The 16,566-nt window shown below is 36.1% G+C and overlaps 1 protein-coding gene across 1 annotated transcript in view; it reads left to right on the top strand.

The window, feature by feature from the left end:
- The first annotated feature begins 14,033 nt into the window (after nucleotides 1–14,033).
- LOC129279276 (UDP-glucuronic acid decarboxylase 1-like) overlaps nucleotides 14,034–16,566 on the top strand; it is a 35,223-nt gene continuing 32,690 nt past the window's right edge. Inside the window, exon 1 of the mRNA XM_064111059.1 lies at nucleotides 14,034–14,235. Within this exon, the coding sequence (XP_063967129.1) occupies nucleotides 14,064–14,235 (172 nt within the window). The 5' untranslated portion in view covers nucleotides 14,034–14,063. The remainder of the gene's footprint in view (nucleotides 14,236–16,566) is intronic.

Below are 16,566 nucleotides of genomic sequence, written 5' to 3'. Positions count from 1 at the left end.
ACGTTTCAGCTATATTTTTTTTCAAATTTCAGTTCAGCTATGTTTTCAAATTTGTTAATTCATAATTGGAACGCGAAATGAAATTGATGTAATCACAACTTATTTACCCTTCAGATCATATCCTCCTCATCTCGTACTTTTGATGTTCTTTTTTTAATCTGCCTGCCAATATATACTAAAAACAATATAACATACCTTTTCAGTAAATCTGTTTATGACTGATTTTATAAACTCTTTTCTAATCTCATTTTTGTTAGTTTTTATTTAAAGAATATACCTATAGTTGGATATATCACAAGTGAATGAATGCACAGGCAAGGCAGAAAAGTCCGATTGCAAAGTTTTATTTAGGCCTTCAGAGACATCATGCAGAGTTTATTTTAGGTGTCGTTATTCGTAATCTCATCTAAATTCTTTAAACTTTAAAGTCTTGTTTTTTTTTTCATTTTTTCTTCCACATGAAGTGGCATACAAGAATATAATTCAAGATTGCAGTAAGCCTAACATTTCTTTCTTTCGCTTGCTCCCAAACTGAAAACAAAAACAAAACAAAACATGATGCTATCCGTTTCCCTTCAGGCAATTTTTTTTTAAATTCATTTTGAAAGTCAAGTCTATCCGGATCGCAAGTTGATTCGTTATAAACAGAACCCACCATCCCCCCAGGAAAAAAAAAATCCAACAAGCATAATACTGAAATCATTTAAATTTTTTGAGTTAAATAATGTTAGGGGACATTAAAAGTTTAGCTTGCTTTCACCAAACAGTGTTTTGCGTAGCAGAGCTATTCTATCACGCATATTAGAGAGCTGATAGAGCTAGGTACAGTATTTCATTCTGAGAAATGTTTCACATTTGGAGATTTTGATAAAAATCACCTATATTGAATTACAATGTTGATTGCCTATGTTCGGTGAAAAGTCAAATCATGATTTACTTACTGTCTTGTGGAAGAGAAAAAATTGGATATCGCATAATTCATTTCATTATAAAATAAACACATGGGTGTCATTCGGCTCCCTTGTTTTCATAAATCCCAATAATTTATGCAAACTTTCAAAATGTTCAATTTATATTTACATCAAATTTTTGGTAGATGTTGATTTTTTTATTGCTATGAGTTTTATTTGAATCATACTATATTGTTGGATGGGCCGCCCTATTGATTTTTAATGGCAGATATATCCTCGACACCCCGTAAGTGGCGATGCTCTTTATATGTTTTCTTGTCATTTCATTATTCAGAAAAAGGCCACATCCTTTTTATGTACCATTGTATAAAGGCCCACTTATTGCAAAAAATAACATGGGGGGGGGGGGGGGGTTGATCCTAAAGTGAGGGGCACCATGCCTAAAATAACAATTTGATTGTCATTTACTATTTTTTTTTACATGTTTACTGAAATATGTTGGGGGGGGGGGCTGAGTGGATGAAGCCTCCCCAATCTCCGATTATGCGGCCCCTCATAGGCCCAACGCTTTACACGTTTTGCACTTTCGTCTTTATGCCCCAGACAAGGATTATCAGAAGTACAAACACTGGGAAGCGTTTCATCAACATGAATCTGACAATAAGTCTGTCAGATTTGACAACTTTCCTTGATATTGATTGGCCAAGAAGTTTTTTTTCCTCTTTCAATCTTTTTAAATTTACAATGATAGTTAAATATACATATTTACAATTTGAATCAATTATAATACCATTAAATCGAAAGGGAAGGAGACCACTAAAAAGCAGAGCTTGTAGGGTGAAGGCCCCCTTTTATAAATACATTTTATGAATTAAAAAAAGTTCAGTTCTTATGGTAACTGTCTGATAAAACATCCGACAAGTCATTTGATGAAACGCCCCCCCCCCCCCGACCATTGGATTTAACACCGCACCCGGGTCCTACGAGGCGCAGAAAGCCGCTGACATCGCCCCCATTCTTTGAAAGGCTCTGGATCTACATTTTGACTGAAACTATAAGCACCTATATATGCTCTATATTTTGTTTAGATCAAACATCAGTGAACAGGGCCAGTGCAGGCAGACAATTTGAGCTCATTTTATGATTAATTATCACTGGTAAATTTTATTTACCAAGTTTCCCCAAACAAATCAATGGATCTCAGCCTATATAGGCCCCCCCCCAATTTTTTTTTTATAGAAAACTATGTTTTGATTATTAGTCCAATAAACTTCCGCTTGAAATAATAATTGAAAACCTAAAAACTGGAAACTCTTAGAAATCAGGAAAGTCAAGTTACCAACTTTAATTTCTAGTACATGTACTAGCTGTTAATTTTCTCTGCGAAAATTAGTGTAAACGTCACTTTGTACACGTCAAGCGAGCGCGATCGACTATTATCTGCTTTCATTTCATATTTCGGGATACCTTATTATCGTTAGTCATGGAGAAGATTGATCTGCCACTGCTACCCGTGCCAAATTCTTAAAATGTCTTCATTTTGTGGTTTTAAGAGTGATAAATACAAGGATTAAATTGATTCATTACGAGATGAAGGAGAAGGGAGATTAATAATGGACTTTGTTCAACACGACTGTTTGCTTAATGAATTAGACGACTGGATTTCCCTGTTTGCTGTTCCTTTGGTGAGCTACAATCCCGCTTGGCATGCACGGCCAAGCCGTGCCGGACGACTCTCGGGAAGCTAGCGGTTCAGCGCATCACTCACGACAAGGGACGAAGTCGCGCAGCTGGTGCGATCGGTTGGGCATTTCCAAAGCAGGCAGAGATCTTTCTGATTTGTCTCCCTGCACACACAACGGGAAAACAAGGACTAATTTGTGGTTTAGAAGGAGACCAAGTATGAACTGGGCATCAGTCATGACGGTTTGGAAACGTTTTAGAGTGATCTTTGTGATTGTCGGAGTTCTCTGCATCATAATCGGTGAGCCAAGTTTTTAAATTGCAGATGCCATTCATTCTCATGTCTCTATTCTTGTTTGGTCTGTCTGGTTTTTCTAGTGATGCCTGACAATAAAATTTGATTGAAAGTGCAACGTCGCACAACATAAAAAAGAAATAATTCCTTAAGTTAAGTTTTAGCCAGGAGACGTTTGGAGTCGAGTCTAGAGTAGAATAAAAAAAAAATCATTCTCTAAGACTCTAGATCTCGATCTATCTATCTAGGCCTAATGAAAAGTTTACTCTTGTCTCAGCTCTCTGAGATGCCTGACCCTTTTTTTGTATGAGTCGCATGTTGCAAATAATAACCACATGAAGATCTAAACAAGGTCTCAAAATCATTTCCCATTTTTTTTGGGTGAAAATATTATAAATTGCCATTTGCTAATACTACATTTTTGAGGATACGCAAGAAAATTGTCAATGGTTACACCGCCATCTTGGTGTTTGTCATGGAAAACAATTAGCCTAATGTGCAATGAATGCACTCATTCAATGGACAAGGTTATGTTATACAAATAATGCATGCAGCCGAGTGCGTTAGTGGAAATGCAGAGCATGCGAGGTTTCTTTAGATAGGTGCCGCACTGTGCACGAGCCGCTGGCGGCGAGTGCCCAGTGTGCACCATCTGAAGAAACCGAGCTTTCTCTGCATTTACTTTTACGCACGACAGAGCAAGTGCATTATTTGTTTTATAAAATAGCAACACAGAAACAAATTCTTGAAAAGTTACAGTACAGTTTTGTTGGACTTCTCCTGGGACTTCTACTGCACTGGTTTGCTTGAGCATGCAATATCAATTTTCGTTGCTCACCTTTTGCACTGCCGTGCAGTGCACCAAAAAAGTTGAATGTCATGTGACGCATATTGGCCGATCGCGATGCTTGAAATAATACACGTCTATTGTATAACATGGTATAATCAATGGGCTGATCACCAGATACATGTAAGCAATTAAAACCATGTGGTGTCTAGATTGTCTAGCTGACTGATCTTCCCATTGATAAATAAATTGAGCAACTGCTCGCCATGACAAACACTGCAGTTTTTACTTGAGGATTTTAAACTGGAATTATAATTCTTTATTGCAATTACAAATTATTTCATAATCATTACTGTTTTTTTTTATTAATATTTTTTGCTTGTAGGGTAGAGTATAATTTGTCTGGGGACTTTGTAGCATTTGATTCGGCAGTGCCATAGATATCTGATCTCACTGTAAGAAAGTCTGATATAGAGATTGAGAGGGAGATGATACTCATAAGAGAGAACCTGTGCCTCGGTCGGAATAGAGTACAGACTATCGAAGTGTGATGTCATCAATTTTCAAATTTGCATTTCAGCATTTTTAATACCATATTTTGGTAGAGCATGATGAAATTCATCCACTACCGAAATTTGGAACAAATCGGTAAATGGGGGCCTTACATGTAGATATGACCTCATGAATACCGGTACATAATTAGCCCCATTGAAGTCAATGTATTATTGGCCTGGTTCGATAATTTAGGAACCATGCCAATAATACATTGACTTCAATGGGGCTAATTATGTATTCATGAGGTCATATCTCAGGCCCCCATGGACCGATTCCCACCAAATTTTAGAAGTGGTGGTATTTCATCATGCTCTACCCAAAAATATAAAAAAAGCTGAAATTAAAAAGAAAGTTTTTTGTGACGTCATCACTTCGGTATAGTGCCAGAACAGTACGACAATACGCCAGACGGTGGCCTGTACTTATAGAGAAGAAGAAGAAGTGTCTGTAGGAATGATCCAACCTTCCTATGTAGGATTGGATATCATTACATTTCAGTGCACATGCATGTTTTAAGATGTTTACATACGATGACAGTAAATTTTTATTAACCCTAATAAAACCATTTTTATCTTTAAATACTGTGATGTACAGGTTGTAATAGTAATTGCATAACATTGGGTCACGTGAGTTCAAATTTAAAGTACAACTGATCTGGATTTGTAAAACAAAGGTTAACATCTGATTGTATGAATATATTTTTTACTAAAAAAAATAATGATTATATTAAAACTATCATGCTTAAAAAGTGCTCCAGGATCAATTGGTAAATTTTGTGTTATGGAGGCCTGCTTGATTATTAATGACCATTCAGATTGCAAATTTCTTTCAATTTTCTCCTGTTAATGCTATCAAGTCATGCGCTTTTGCTTTGATAAAAGGGATAAATTACCAGGTTAGTGCTCAGTGATTATTGCATTGTGCAACCAGGAACTACATGTATTAAAGGAGAATGAAACCCTTGAAACCAGCTGAATCCATATCAAAGAGAAAAATCAAAGGAACACATTGTTGAAAGTTTGAGGAAGATTGAATGAATAATAAGAAAGTTATGAGCATTTGAATATTGAGATCACTAGTGCCATGTAGATCCTCCCATCGGCAATGCGACCATTCCCTCATTACTTTAGTACTTATTTCACTTATATTCTCACTTTTATAGAGTCTATCACAAGGTGAGGTGTTCTCTTTATGAGATGACAAGTACAGAGGTTTCACAACATTATATCATTGATGAATCGTTTGTCATATGATTAGAATGAGCAAAAAGAAATGTTTTGGGGTATATTTTCAGTGTCCAAATGGGAGAGTTGTACGTGTGTGACATCACAGATCTTGGTCGCATTGCCAATGGGAGGATCTACATAGCACTAGTGATCTCAATATTCAAATGCTCATAACTTTCTTATTATTCATTCAATCTTCCTCAAACTTTCAACAATGTGTTCCTTTGATTTTTCTCTTTGATATGGATTCAGCTGGTTTCAAGGGTTTCATTCTCCTTTAAGCTTTGAGGTGGAATGCATACCTGTCACTGTGAATTATGTAGCTAAAAGGATTAACATATTTTCTCAATAATACAGGAAGGTTGCCCATTGGGAGCATGGGTGTATCATGATCAGATGTCTATTGAGTGACTTGAACATTAATTTATAATGAAAGGTACACAATGTAATCACCTTTATTGATTTATTCTTCACTGAGAAATATTAGGGCTTGGAAAAAGGCCACATGTCCTATTGATTACTCTCAGTACTCATATAGCGGCCTTGGATATTTTTCTGCCCAATTTTCCAGTTGTGCTGAACATATAAAATGTGCTGATAGTAGAAAAATATGCCCTATAGAAAAGTAACCTTACTGTACATGTGCTGTGTAGTTTATGTCATTTTCTGATGAACAGGCCAGGAGAGATCAATGCCAAATTTTTTAGTTGATTTATTCATGTAGGCACTTCCACAAATTTATGATTAGTGCATGGACCAGAACACCAGAATAAAAGATATCAGGCCTAAATACCACCAGGATAGTCAACTACACTACAGACTAGTACAGTATGAACTGATAATGTCTGGTTAATCTGTCTCTGGTATATGAATTACATGTACAGTCACCTCTCACATTCATCTCAAATCACTGAGGCATGCAGGAAGCCAGTGCAACATGAATCTGTAATAGTCTAGTAGAAGATAATAGAGGGGTTGAAACAAAGGATGGGAACTTGAAAAGCTACATTGTACAATGTGAAAGCTTTTGTTTCACATGGGACAAGGTCAAATACTCAACTTGGACAAGGTTAGAATCAGAATGTATTATAAAACACACAGGGATAGGGATACAAGTGTACACTGTACATGACTACACGGTATATGTGGGGCGGTGGGGGGGGGGGGGAGGAAGTTATTTTCCTTCCACTGCCTGGCAGCTACATGTAGCTGAATTCATATGGAATTTATGGGTAGACTAATGAAAATCAACATGTACATGTAGGTCTACAATAGCAACATGTAGTTCAAGGCTCTGGCACACTAACCTTTTTCTTGGTGGCCCGATAGGTTCACCAAAATCATCAATTTCATATTCTTGGTGGCCCTAAAACAATAATAGAAAACATTACAATTTATCAAAAACTTTGGTAGCCAGACTGGGCCACAAAGTGTGGGCTTTAATACAGAATTTTGGCGGCCCGACTCTCATTTTTGGTTACCCCGCTAATGTCGAGCCCTGGCTAGCTTTTTAAATACTGTATGCTGTTTTACTCTCTTTGGAACAGTTCATGCCTTTACTGAGGCAGATCTGAAGTTTCCGAACACTATCCTTTGTTTATATATTTTTTCGATAGGGGGGGGGGGGGGGTGTACCATCACATTTTTTTATACACATACATGTAGTTATGATGGATGTGCACATGAATTCTGTAGTTGGCATCATGATATGACATCCTAATGATATCCTGCTAAACTGCATGACCAGAGTAAGTCATTGAATTTTTAGATTAAAATCAAAGTCAAGGTTTATTGTTCCCATATCAAGCGTACATGTATGTAGATCTGTTCTGGTTTTGGCAAGGGCACTGAAAATTGCCAACACAGATGAACTCATGTTGGTGTGTGCATTATGACAGTCTGTTGGATTCTGTTGATATAAATGTTTGCCCCTGGAGGTAACTCCTTGGTCTGTCAATATTTCAAAAACTCATACACACATACTGTATAAAATACATGTAGAATACTGTTTTTTTTTTATATATAACTTACAACACAATAATAGAATTGAAACTCTTGGATTTATCTGATAGTAAACCTCTGTTATAAAGTATTGCTCTAGTGCCTGCATGTGGTCTTTTTAATACAGTATATTTTTTTCTGCAAATTACATTTTAAATATAAAACAATACATGTATGCACCTGTAGGTAATGTATGTGTTTAAGCTAGCCTTCAATAAGAGTTGATGAAACGCTTCGCTGTTCTATGTACATGTATGTTCATCACCCTCTCTCGAATATAAACTGAATTGCACGATTTGCATTGCAGTGGAAAGAAAGATTTCAAAGGGGAGGAATTTTTGAGTGAATGCGGTTAGGATGGGCCTATTGGGCTGAGGATTTTAGCTACCCCACCCAATAGAGGATAGTCAATAGACTGAAAGTACTTGTACAAATGGGATTGAATTACCTTTAAATGCAATAAGATGTAATGAATAGGGAGCATCTCTTAGAAAAGTACTTAGTCAAACAGGCGCACGGACCATCCATGCAAGTGCTTTGGAAAAGTTTTGCAGATTTTTATTGACTAGATTCAATTTTTTTTTCAAATAGTGATTTGAGCTACATACACTGTAGATGTCTATTAACTCGCTGATAATTGATATGTTCCACTGTACAATAGACATAGTGCTGGTTGGTATTTGATTTCCATGTCAAATGGGAAGTTCACCCTGACGAACAGATTATTGTAAAAATAGCATAAAAAATGATTAAAATAAAAGTGAAGGTTTGAGAAAAGTCTATTAAAGCTTATTAGAAAATTATTATTTCAAGTTTATGATTTGTGACGTCATACTATACGAGCAACTGCTCCATATGTTATGTAATATACAAAATGTAAAATGCATAAATTTCAATTTTTTTTAATGATTCATAATGACTTAAAGTTTTCTTTCAGTAGTGGGTGTGAAACAATTTGTCTGTTGATATGTGAAGGTACAATAAAACCCATTCTCAATTTATTGATAAAATGACATTTCATTGATTTTTTAAAATTCACGACACGTGTGGAGCTGCTGGCATGTGACATGATCTAAAATAAAAAAAATTCTAATAATTTTTAAATCTTTGATGGATTTTGGATGATTCTTTTGGTGATGGGTAAAGTTTTCAGCATTCAATGATTTTTTTTGGTTTTGTTTGGGGGGGTTAAATACAGTACATACACTGTATAAAAAAATGTTAAGTGAACCCACGGCCACTATTAACCTCAAACAGTGTACATGTAGTCACTCGAGGAAAGTTGTCTGAACAAGTGAAAATGCAGCCTAAGCCTGCCAATGGCTTATGTACTACATGTGCATACGGAAGGCCCACCCGTCCAACTTCCCCAACAGAAAGTTGTATCTGTGCTAGTCTTTAATGTGAAGACTCACTTGTTGATTAAAGTTTCAATCAGGGTCTGTGCCTGTAGACTATTATTACAGGGCCTTCTGACATTTCTTTTTATTATAAGTATCCTATAGCACATTCAACTTTATTCTTTCAAAACTGAAAAAAAATGAGATCAGTCAGATTACGTGTATGAATATATCTGAAAAGGGTGTAGGCGTATAATCTATAGGCCTACATTATTCAGAATCTGGAGATCAATTAATCTTGAATGAACTACATGTACATGCTCTCATACAGGTTGATACAATTCAATCCACGTAGGAAACAATGGAAGCAGAGCAGGTATTCAAAAATATTGGGCAAGCCAGACATAAATCAATGTTGTTTTGTGTAAAGATACACTGTAGAATAGATTGAATAAAGTGTCTGGCTTGCATGTCCTACATTTTAAAACATGGTCATTTTATAGTGTAGTTGATACATGGTACAAACTCACAAGTTTTTGTATTTTATTTTTCAATGCAAACCCAACCATCTCTTTAAAAAAAGAGGAAAAGTCACTCCCAATTATTAAAAATTGAGAGTTTTGTTGGTTGTCTTTTTTGTGTGAATTGATTGCATTGGTAACACACTTTTTGCCATTGTGGAAACTCATTAATGTTGATATATATATATATTTTGTATGAAAAAAAGGTTGAAATGAAATGAAGAGGGAAAAGATACATGTAGACATACATGTACATCAGGCAAAACAATATTTTTTTTTATTTTGGGGTGCTACTTCCACAATTTACTGCCTAAATCTGCAACGTTTGAAAAGCTTTATCATTCAGGGTGCTACATAACTTTCTAGAAGCACCTGCCCAGTCGGGCAAGTAAATTTTTAAATAGTTGGAATATACTTGCCCAAAAATCTATTTCACTTTCCCGAAAAAATAATTGAAAAAAAAGTCTTACCTCTTCAAAAGAAAGTTTTGCGGTTTTATAAACCATTGACCTTTTTCTCTCTTTGGACATGAACTGATCTACTTCGTTTATTGCATTTCTTTATCTGAAGCGATTTTATCTTGCCTACAATGACCAAAAGTAAGGTCAATATTTCATATCAACCCTAGTTTGGTAATTCTACTGTCATTCTACATTCTACTACTAGAATTTTGCTTGCCCAATTCGGGCAAGTGCTTATGTAGCACCCTGTCATTAATGAACATGAAATTTCCAAGGCCGAGCCCCTGCATATTTTTTCCCTGATAGTGCTACTAATGCTCATGTAGGTACATGTACATGTAGGCCTATATTACCAAGGTCCCAATGAGAGTCCAGTTGAACTTCAAGCTTCAAGCTGTCTTTGTAAAGTTATTCTCTTTCAGCCAGAATGTTGATTTGTTTCCATCAACTTTCACGACTCCGATTTGCTCCAGTTGTCTTTGACCTTTGCAGTGGCTCTGACCTATTTTCTAAAGAGCGTGGATAAACAATATTGAAATGCATTCAGTAGTCAAGGACTTTTCACAAGAGTCAAAGAAAACTGTAGTTTTCAAAACAAATAAATTTGGTGGAAACAACAACACAACCAACTGGTGTGGATCTACACCTGTTCGGCATGGTTGACCGAAGGCCATGCCGCCAAGGCCTATTTTTCAATTTCAAGGGAAAATGAATTAAAAACTCAACAAAATATCTCTGAAATTATTCTTTCGGTTTCATTGTGTTTTCAATGTTTATGATTAAAAGGAAATCATATTTGTTTGGCTATCGTGAAATTAAGAGTGGAAACTACTAGTACTGTAGGCCCTACAGTTTTTTTCTTCATATGATAACCAGGATATTATTTTGTGAAATTAAGTGAAACTTTAATAAATGTCATAACTTTCCTATTTTCTATCTGATTTTGATGAAAATTTCAGTGTTATGCTTAAAGGAGAATGAAACTCTTGGAGCAAGTTAGCTTTTGTGAAAGCAGAAAAATCAAAGAATAAGATCAACAAAAGTTTGAGTAAAATAGGACTAGCAATAGAAGAGTTATGAGCATTTGAATGTCGAGATCACTAATGCTATGGAGATCCTCCTATTGGCAATGCGACCAAGATCTATGATGTCACAGATGAACAACTCTCCCCTTTTGGACACTGAAAATATACCCCAAAACATCTCTTTTTGCTCATTCTAATCATATGACAAACGATTTATCAATGATATAATGTTGTGAAACCTCTGTACTTGTCCTCTCATAAAGAGAACACCTCACCTTGTGATAGACTCTATAAAAGTGAGAATATAAGTGAAATAAGTACCAGAGTAATGAGGGAGTTGTACGTGTGACATCACAGATCTTGGTCGCATTGCCAATAGGAGGAACTACATGGCATTAGTGATCTCAATATTCAAATGCTCATAACTTTCTTATTATTCATTCAATTTTCCTCAAACTTTCAACAATATGTTTCTTTGATTTTTCTCTTTGATATGGATTCAGCTGGTTTCAAGGGTTTCATTCTCCTTTAAATTTTTATTTTTCTCTTTTTATTTAACAACTTGGGATGGACTTGCCCTTTATACATGTCCTCAAATCCATTGGTTTGGCTCAGTGCTGAAGCAAGAATAGCCAGACTTAACTGATGGAGACAGTTTTTAAGATTTTTTTTTTTTTTTGGGGGGGGGGGCATGATTTAGCATGATAAGCATGATTTGACTATTATATCGCACGAAACAGGGAATTTATTTGCGAATCTAAGTCACACTTATCTTTGTGAAACACCCCTCTGATTATGTAGCCTAAAACCCTGACAAGGACCAACTGCGATTCTGGTTTACGTATAGAATGCCCCTCCCATTCAGAAATGTTCAATCGGGGTCTGTGACTGCAGACTACATGGAGGGGTGATGAGGGATGATTTGGCTAGAAAATTGCGATTAACAAATTTTGGCTGATGTTGAAGAACCACATCAGTTTTTTTTTTAATTTTGGGGATCATACCCTTTTTCACACCTTAAAAGTTGCTGTTATCTGTGGAATGAATTACATGTAGGTCTTGTGCCACCCTATTGGAATATTCAGGGACCATCATCATTTCAAGAACCTTACAAATTGAGACATCATTGTAATTTTATATGATAAACTAGCAATTGATATAATTGATTTGGGAAACTTGCACTCAATTGCAAGTAGCGCTCCTGTTTAATATAGTACCTGTACAATGTAGAAGTGATGACATCACAAAAAACTTTATTTTGATTTCAGCATTTTTGATACCACAGTAGTACCACAGTGGTAGAGCATGATGATGAAATACCTCCACTACCCAAAATTGGTGGGAATCAGTCCACGGGGTAAGAAATACATGAGGGCGACGGCCGATTTTGCCCTCATTACAGCCTAAATTGCCTTTAAAAAATCCACCAAAATGCATGCTTTGGGATGACCATTCTTTCTAGAGTCACCACAAGATCTGTCTCAGTTTTTCAAGACTATATGAAAATCAGTATTCTATAACTATGGCAGAATAATGATGTTTGCATTTACTGTGTAATTGCTGGTATAGCCCCTACAATTCTGCAATTACCTCAATGTGGAAAAAAAGATAGCCCCTCAAAAACGAAAATTATTTCCTACCCTGGGCCCGAGAAATGACCTCATGAATACATAATTAGCCCCCATTAAAATTAATGTATTATTGGCTTTGTTCTAAATGTTAGGAACCAGGCCAATGATACACTGCCCGATTCCACCAAATTTGGGTTTTGGAGGTATTTAATCACGCTCTACAAAAATATGGTTTCCAAAAAAGGAAAATTGATATTATGATAATGTCACACTTCGTACTCTATAACATCTGATAATTTTTATACTGAACTTTGTAAAGTCTTGTGACTGTTTATGCCTAGTCTAATCTGCAGTCACACATCCTAATTGGCAGTTTTAATCAATAGTTTGTTAGAAGAGAAGTCTATTAAAATCAAGTGAAAAAATACTGTGCTTTGAGATTCATACAGTACATGACTGTGATAGTCTGGCATTCAGACGGCAGTAGCATGCTTTGACAAAACGGGGATATATTATAATGCACAGGTTTCAACCGTTGCCAGTCCTGAAACTAGTTCATGCTTGCTTATTATCATACTAGGCCCCTTTTAATAGTCTCTGACAAAAAAGGTGGTTATGATAACCATAACAATGCAATCCATCCATGTATCAAACCACACATAGTTCATTCACCAATCCACAAAAAGTTGTAAACCAATCACAATAGCTTTCAAGTTCATGACTGCCGTACCATGTGAACAGAATTTCAGTTTTCAAAACGATGCCGAGTTCATGCAATGTACAGGTATGCAAGGTCACTTCATTCAAATATTTTTTTGTGTGGATACTGGATACCTCAAGGTTTGTTTCGGTTTACATGTAGGACTGTCATTGGTGCAATACGAGAAACATAATTTGAGTTTCAACACTGAAAATTCCCCCAAAGCCCTTTATACAAGATGATTTTGGTACAAAAGTGAAATCTTCATAAGTTTGAAACAAAGCTTGTGATTTTTTTCAGATGATTCTTTGGGTTCACGATTCCAAAATTGTTCAAAAGCAAGATATTGGTGAAATATGATAGGGTAGGATAATAGAGATCATCCAATTCTCCCCAGAAAGTCCAGACGAGTCTAGTGCAGTATACAGTGTAGGATCCTACAATAAAGGTAAAATTAAGTGCATGTACATGTACGGTCTTGTTTTCTATAAGACCTATTGATGCTAAAATCTTCAATTTTTTAAATCATGAAAAGCCATGAATTCATCTTTAATTTTACTGTTTGCCGTGTGAACATTACACATCTCTTGAAATATGTACATCATCTCTAGTATTTTGTGTTTAGGAAATAGACTAGGAAGTACTTTTGGGTGGAGTTCCATACCTCTTTTTCACCGAGACAATGTAAACAGAACATAACAATAAGATCAGATTCCCCCCCTTTCACCAGGGATTCCCTGTTTTTCCCCCTCGTGTGTGTACATAAAACAGAAAGGATTTGTTACATAACCCATCTTCACTTTAAGAGTTATCTCACTTTTCATTAAAGTTTTCGGTCACTGAGGGGACAAGTTTTTATGTTGAAACAGACAGTTATGATCCTTCCCATTTACTTGCATATGTAAACATATTGAATAGTAAGAGTTTGGGTTGAATAAACATTACAAGAAGCCCACACCCACTGCACGCATTTTTGTGCAATTCTACATGTACGTGTACATGCACAAATTCACCAACTTACATAACCTGTACACATGTAAGGTGTCCATTTGGGTGTCTTTATACACGCCTCCAGTCTCAGTGCGAAATTGTGATAACCTATTGCAAGCTTGTGGATTTTCTAAGCTATCTTTGTCAATTTTGGAATATTCTTGCTTTTGTAAGTATTAAGTGTTTTAAGAATGCTAATAAGAACCATTAAAGATTATGTTGATCATGCATCTTGTAGGTAAATGTCTTTTTAAGGTACTTTGGTTTGTGACTTCATGTTGTAGGATCAAATTGGATCTTCTTTTCAATTGAATGATACATTGTAGTCTATAGGCGAGGGCGGAGTGACGTCACATCCGCTTTAACGACGACAGCACTGACCTTTATTAGTCAAATGGGAACGCTAGCAAAGCGATCTTCCAAATTGGTTTCCTGAACCGGTTTCCAGTAAACTAGTTTTAGAATGCGTAATGAGAACGGGGTCTAAGAAGAGTATTCTATTATTATAATTTGCATACATGTAGCTATCACAAATGTACATTTACATGATTATGAAGAAAGTTTGTGAGCAAACACTCCTAATAATTGTATCATGAAAGAGAATTAGATGAAAACGCTCTGTTCAGATCATTTAAAAAGAGCATGTTTTGTTCAAATCATTCAAAAGAATATACATGTACATGCACAGGTATTCAATGTGACAAAACAATAATAGGTTGCAGCCAGGCCCTACAATTGAACCTGAATGCTCTTGTTTTGGTCTTTGCTGTGGCTTTTAAAGTTCCCAGGAATGAAATGTTTTCAGTTCAGTGTGATATACATGTATTATTGGTATACATAATGTATGAGAATAGACCAGGTGGGTGTTTCATAAAGCTGCTCGTAAAGTTACGAACGACTTTACGCAAGACTGGAACATGTTCTTAGGTCATAACTCAATCATATAGCATAAGAAAGGATCACCAGTCGTGCGTAAAGTCATTCGTATCTTACGAACAGCTTTATGAAACACCCACCAGGGCCCCGTCTTACAAAGAGTTGCGATTGATCCGATCAATCACAAGTATGGATGCCCAGCGACGTCGACATCTTAAATGCATGTTTGATCAAAATATTATGATGTATTTTCATGCATTCATTGTTTTCTTGAAAATTCACCTTGCTTCTCTTTGTTTACAAAGGACATCGTGCAAATTTCCTGTCAAAAAAAAATTATGACACCGATGAATTTCCATAGAGTTACGATTGATTGGATCAAGAGTTACGATTGATCCAATCACTTGTAACTCTTTGTAAGTCGGGGCCCAGATGTTGGTTTGTAATTTATACTTTGAATGTAATTCAATATATTAAAGGGGAAGTTCACCATGTCAAATATTGGTCTTAATAAAAGCAGAAAAACTGGAAAAATACATTGGTGAATCCTGAAGGTTTGATGAAAATCTGTTGATTCAACACATATTAAAGAAAATTATGAAGTTTTTAAGTTTTTGATTTGTGAATTCATATATATGCTAGCAGCTCCCCAATTATCATGTAATATGAATTTCAAGTTTTTAATAGAACATATATATAATGAATGAATATATTTATAGGAAGGGTAATTAAATGATGTATCTGGTGAAATATCCACTGCACAGATCAAAATAATTAGCAATTTTCAAAGAATGTAAAGAATGGGGAATGTATCACGTGCCCGGGGGGGGGGGGGGGGGGGGGGGGCACTTCCATTGACGAGAGGATACCATGCGTGACCATGAGGTCTCAAAAAGCACCCTAAACACATATTTTCCATACTCTGAAAATGCACCCCTTAACAAGTATTGGCGTGTGAAACCCTACCCTTAACAATTATTGGAAACAAAACGAAACTGTTGGCAAGAGTTCCCTGAATTGAACCCCTAAACAAGTACAGCGATATTTCAATTGTTATGTCATGGACGTCGGTCGTTGGTTTTACCTTTACCTACATCATTGGGTTTAGTACAGCCCCACTTTAATACGCAAATCGTACTCTAAACACGTAGTGTTGACTCTTGGGGCAAAAAGTACAGTGCATCCTTTGTAAGAAATTTTAGTCTTTATTTTTTAACCCTCGCAAATCTGACCCTAAACACGTAGCTTTCCTATCGAAAATAGATACCCTTTTTTCATTATTTTAGTGTTTTTGACACCCTTATTACGTTACGTACGTAACGTGCCCTATCTTGAAAAAGACATCTTTTTTACTTGTTTTTTTGGTCGCGCATGGTATCCACTCAATGTAAGTGGCCCCCCAGGATCACGTGACATACAGTATGTACGCTGTATGAAGGAGCTGCTCGTCTGTGAGGTCACAAAATCAAAACTTAAAAAATCCATAACTCTGATAGTTGTTGTTGATGGATTTCCGTTAGACCTTCACCAATATTTTTTTCCTAATTTTTCCAACTTGTTGTCAGGGTGAACTTCCCCTTGAAGCAGCAGTTCCCAGGGAAGCAGGATATATGTGTACGCTGTA

Source organism: Lytechinus pictus, chromosome 16, assembly GCF_037042905.1.
Source record: "Lytechinus pictus isolate F3 Inbred chromosome 16, Lp3.0, whole genome shotgun sequence".
Lineage (NCBI taxonomy): Eukaryota > Metazoa > Echinodermata > Echinoidea > Temnopleuroida > Toxopneustidae > Lytechinus > Lytechinus pictus.
This window is presented reverse-complemented; position numbering and strand designations above follow the sequence as displayed.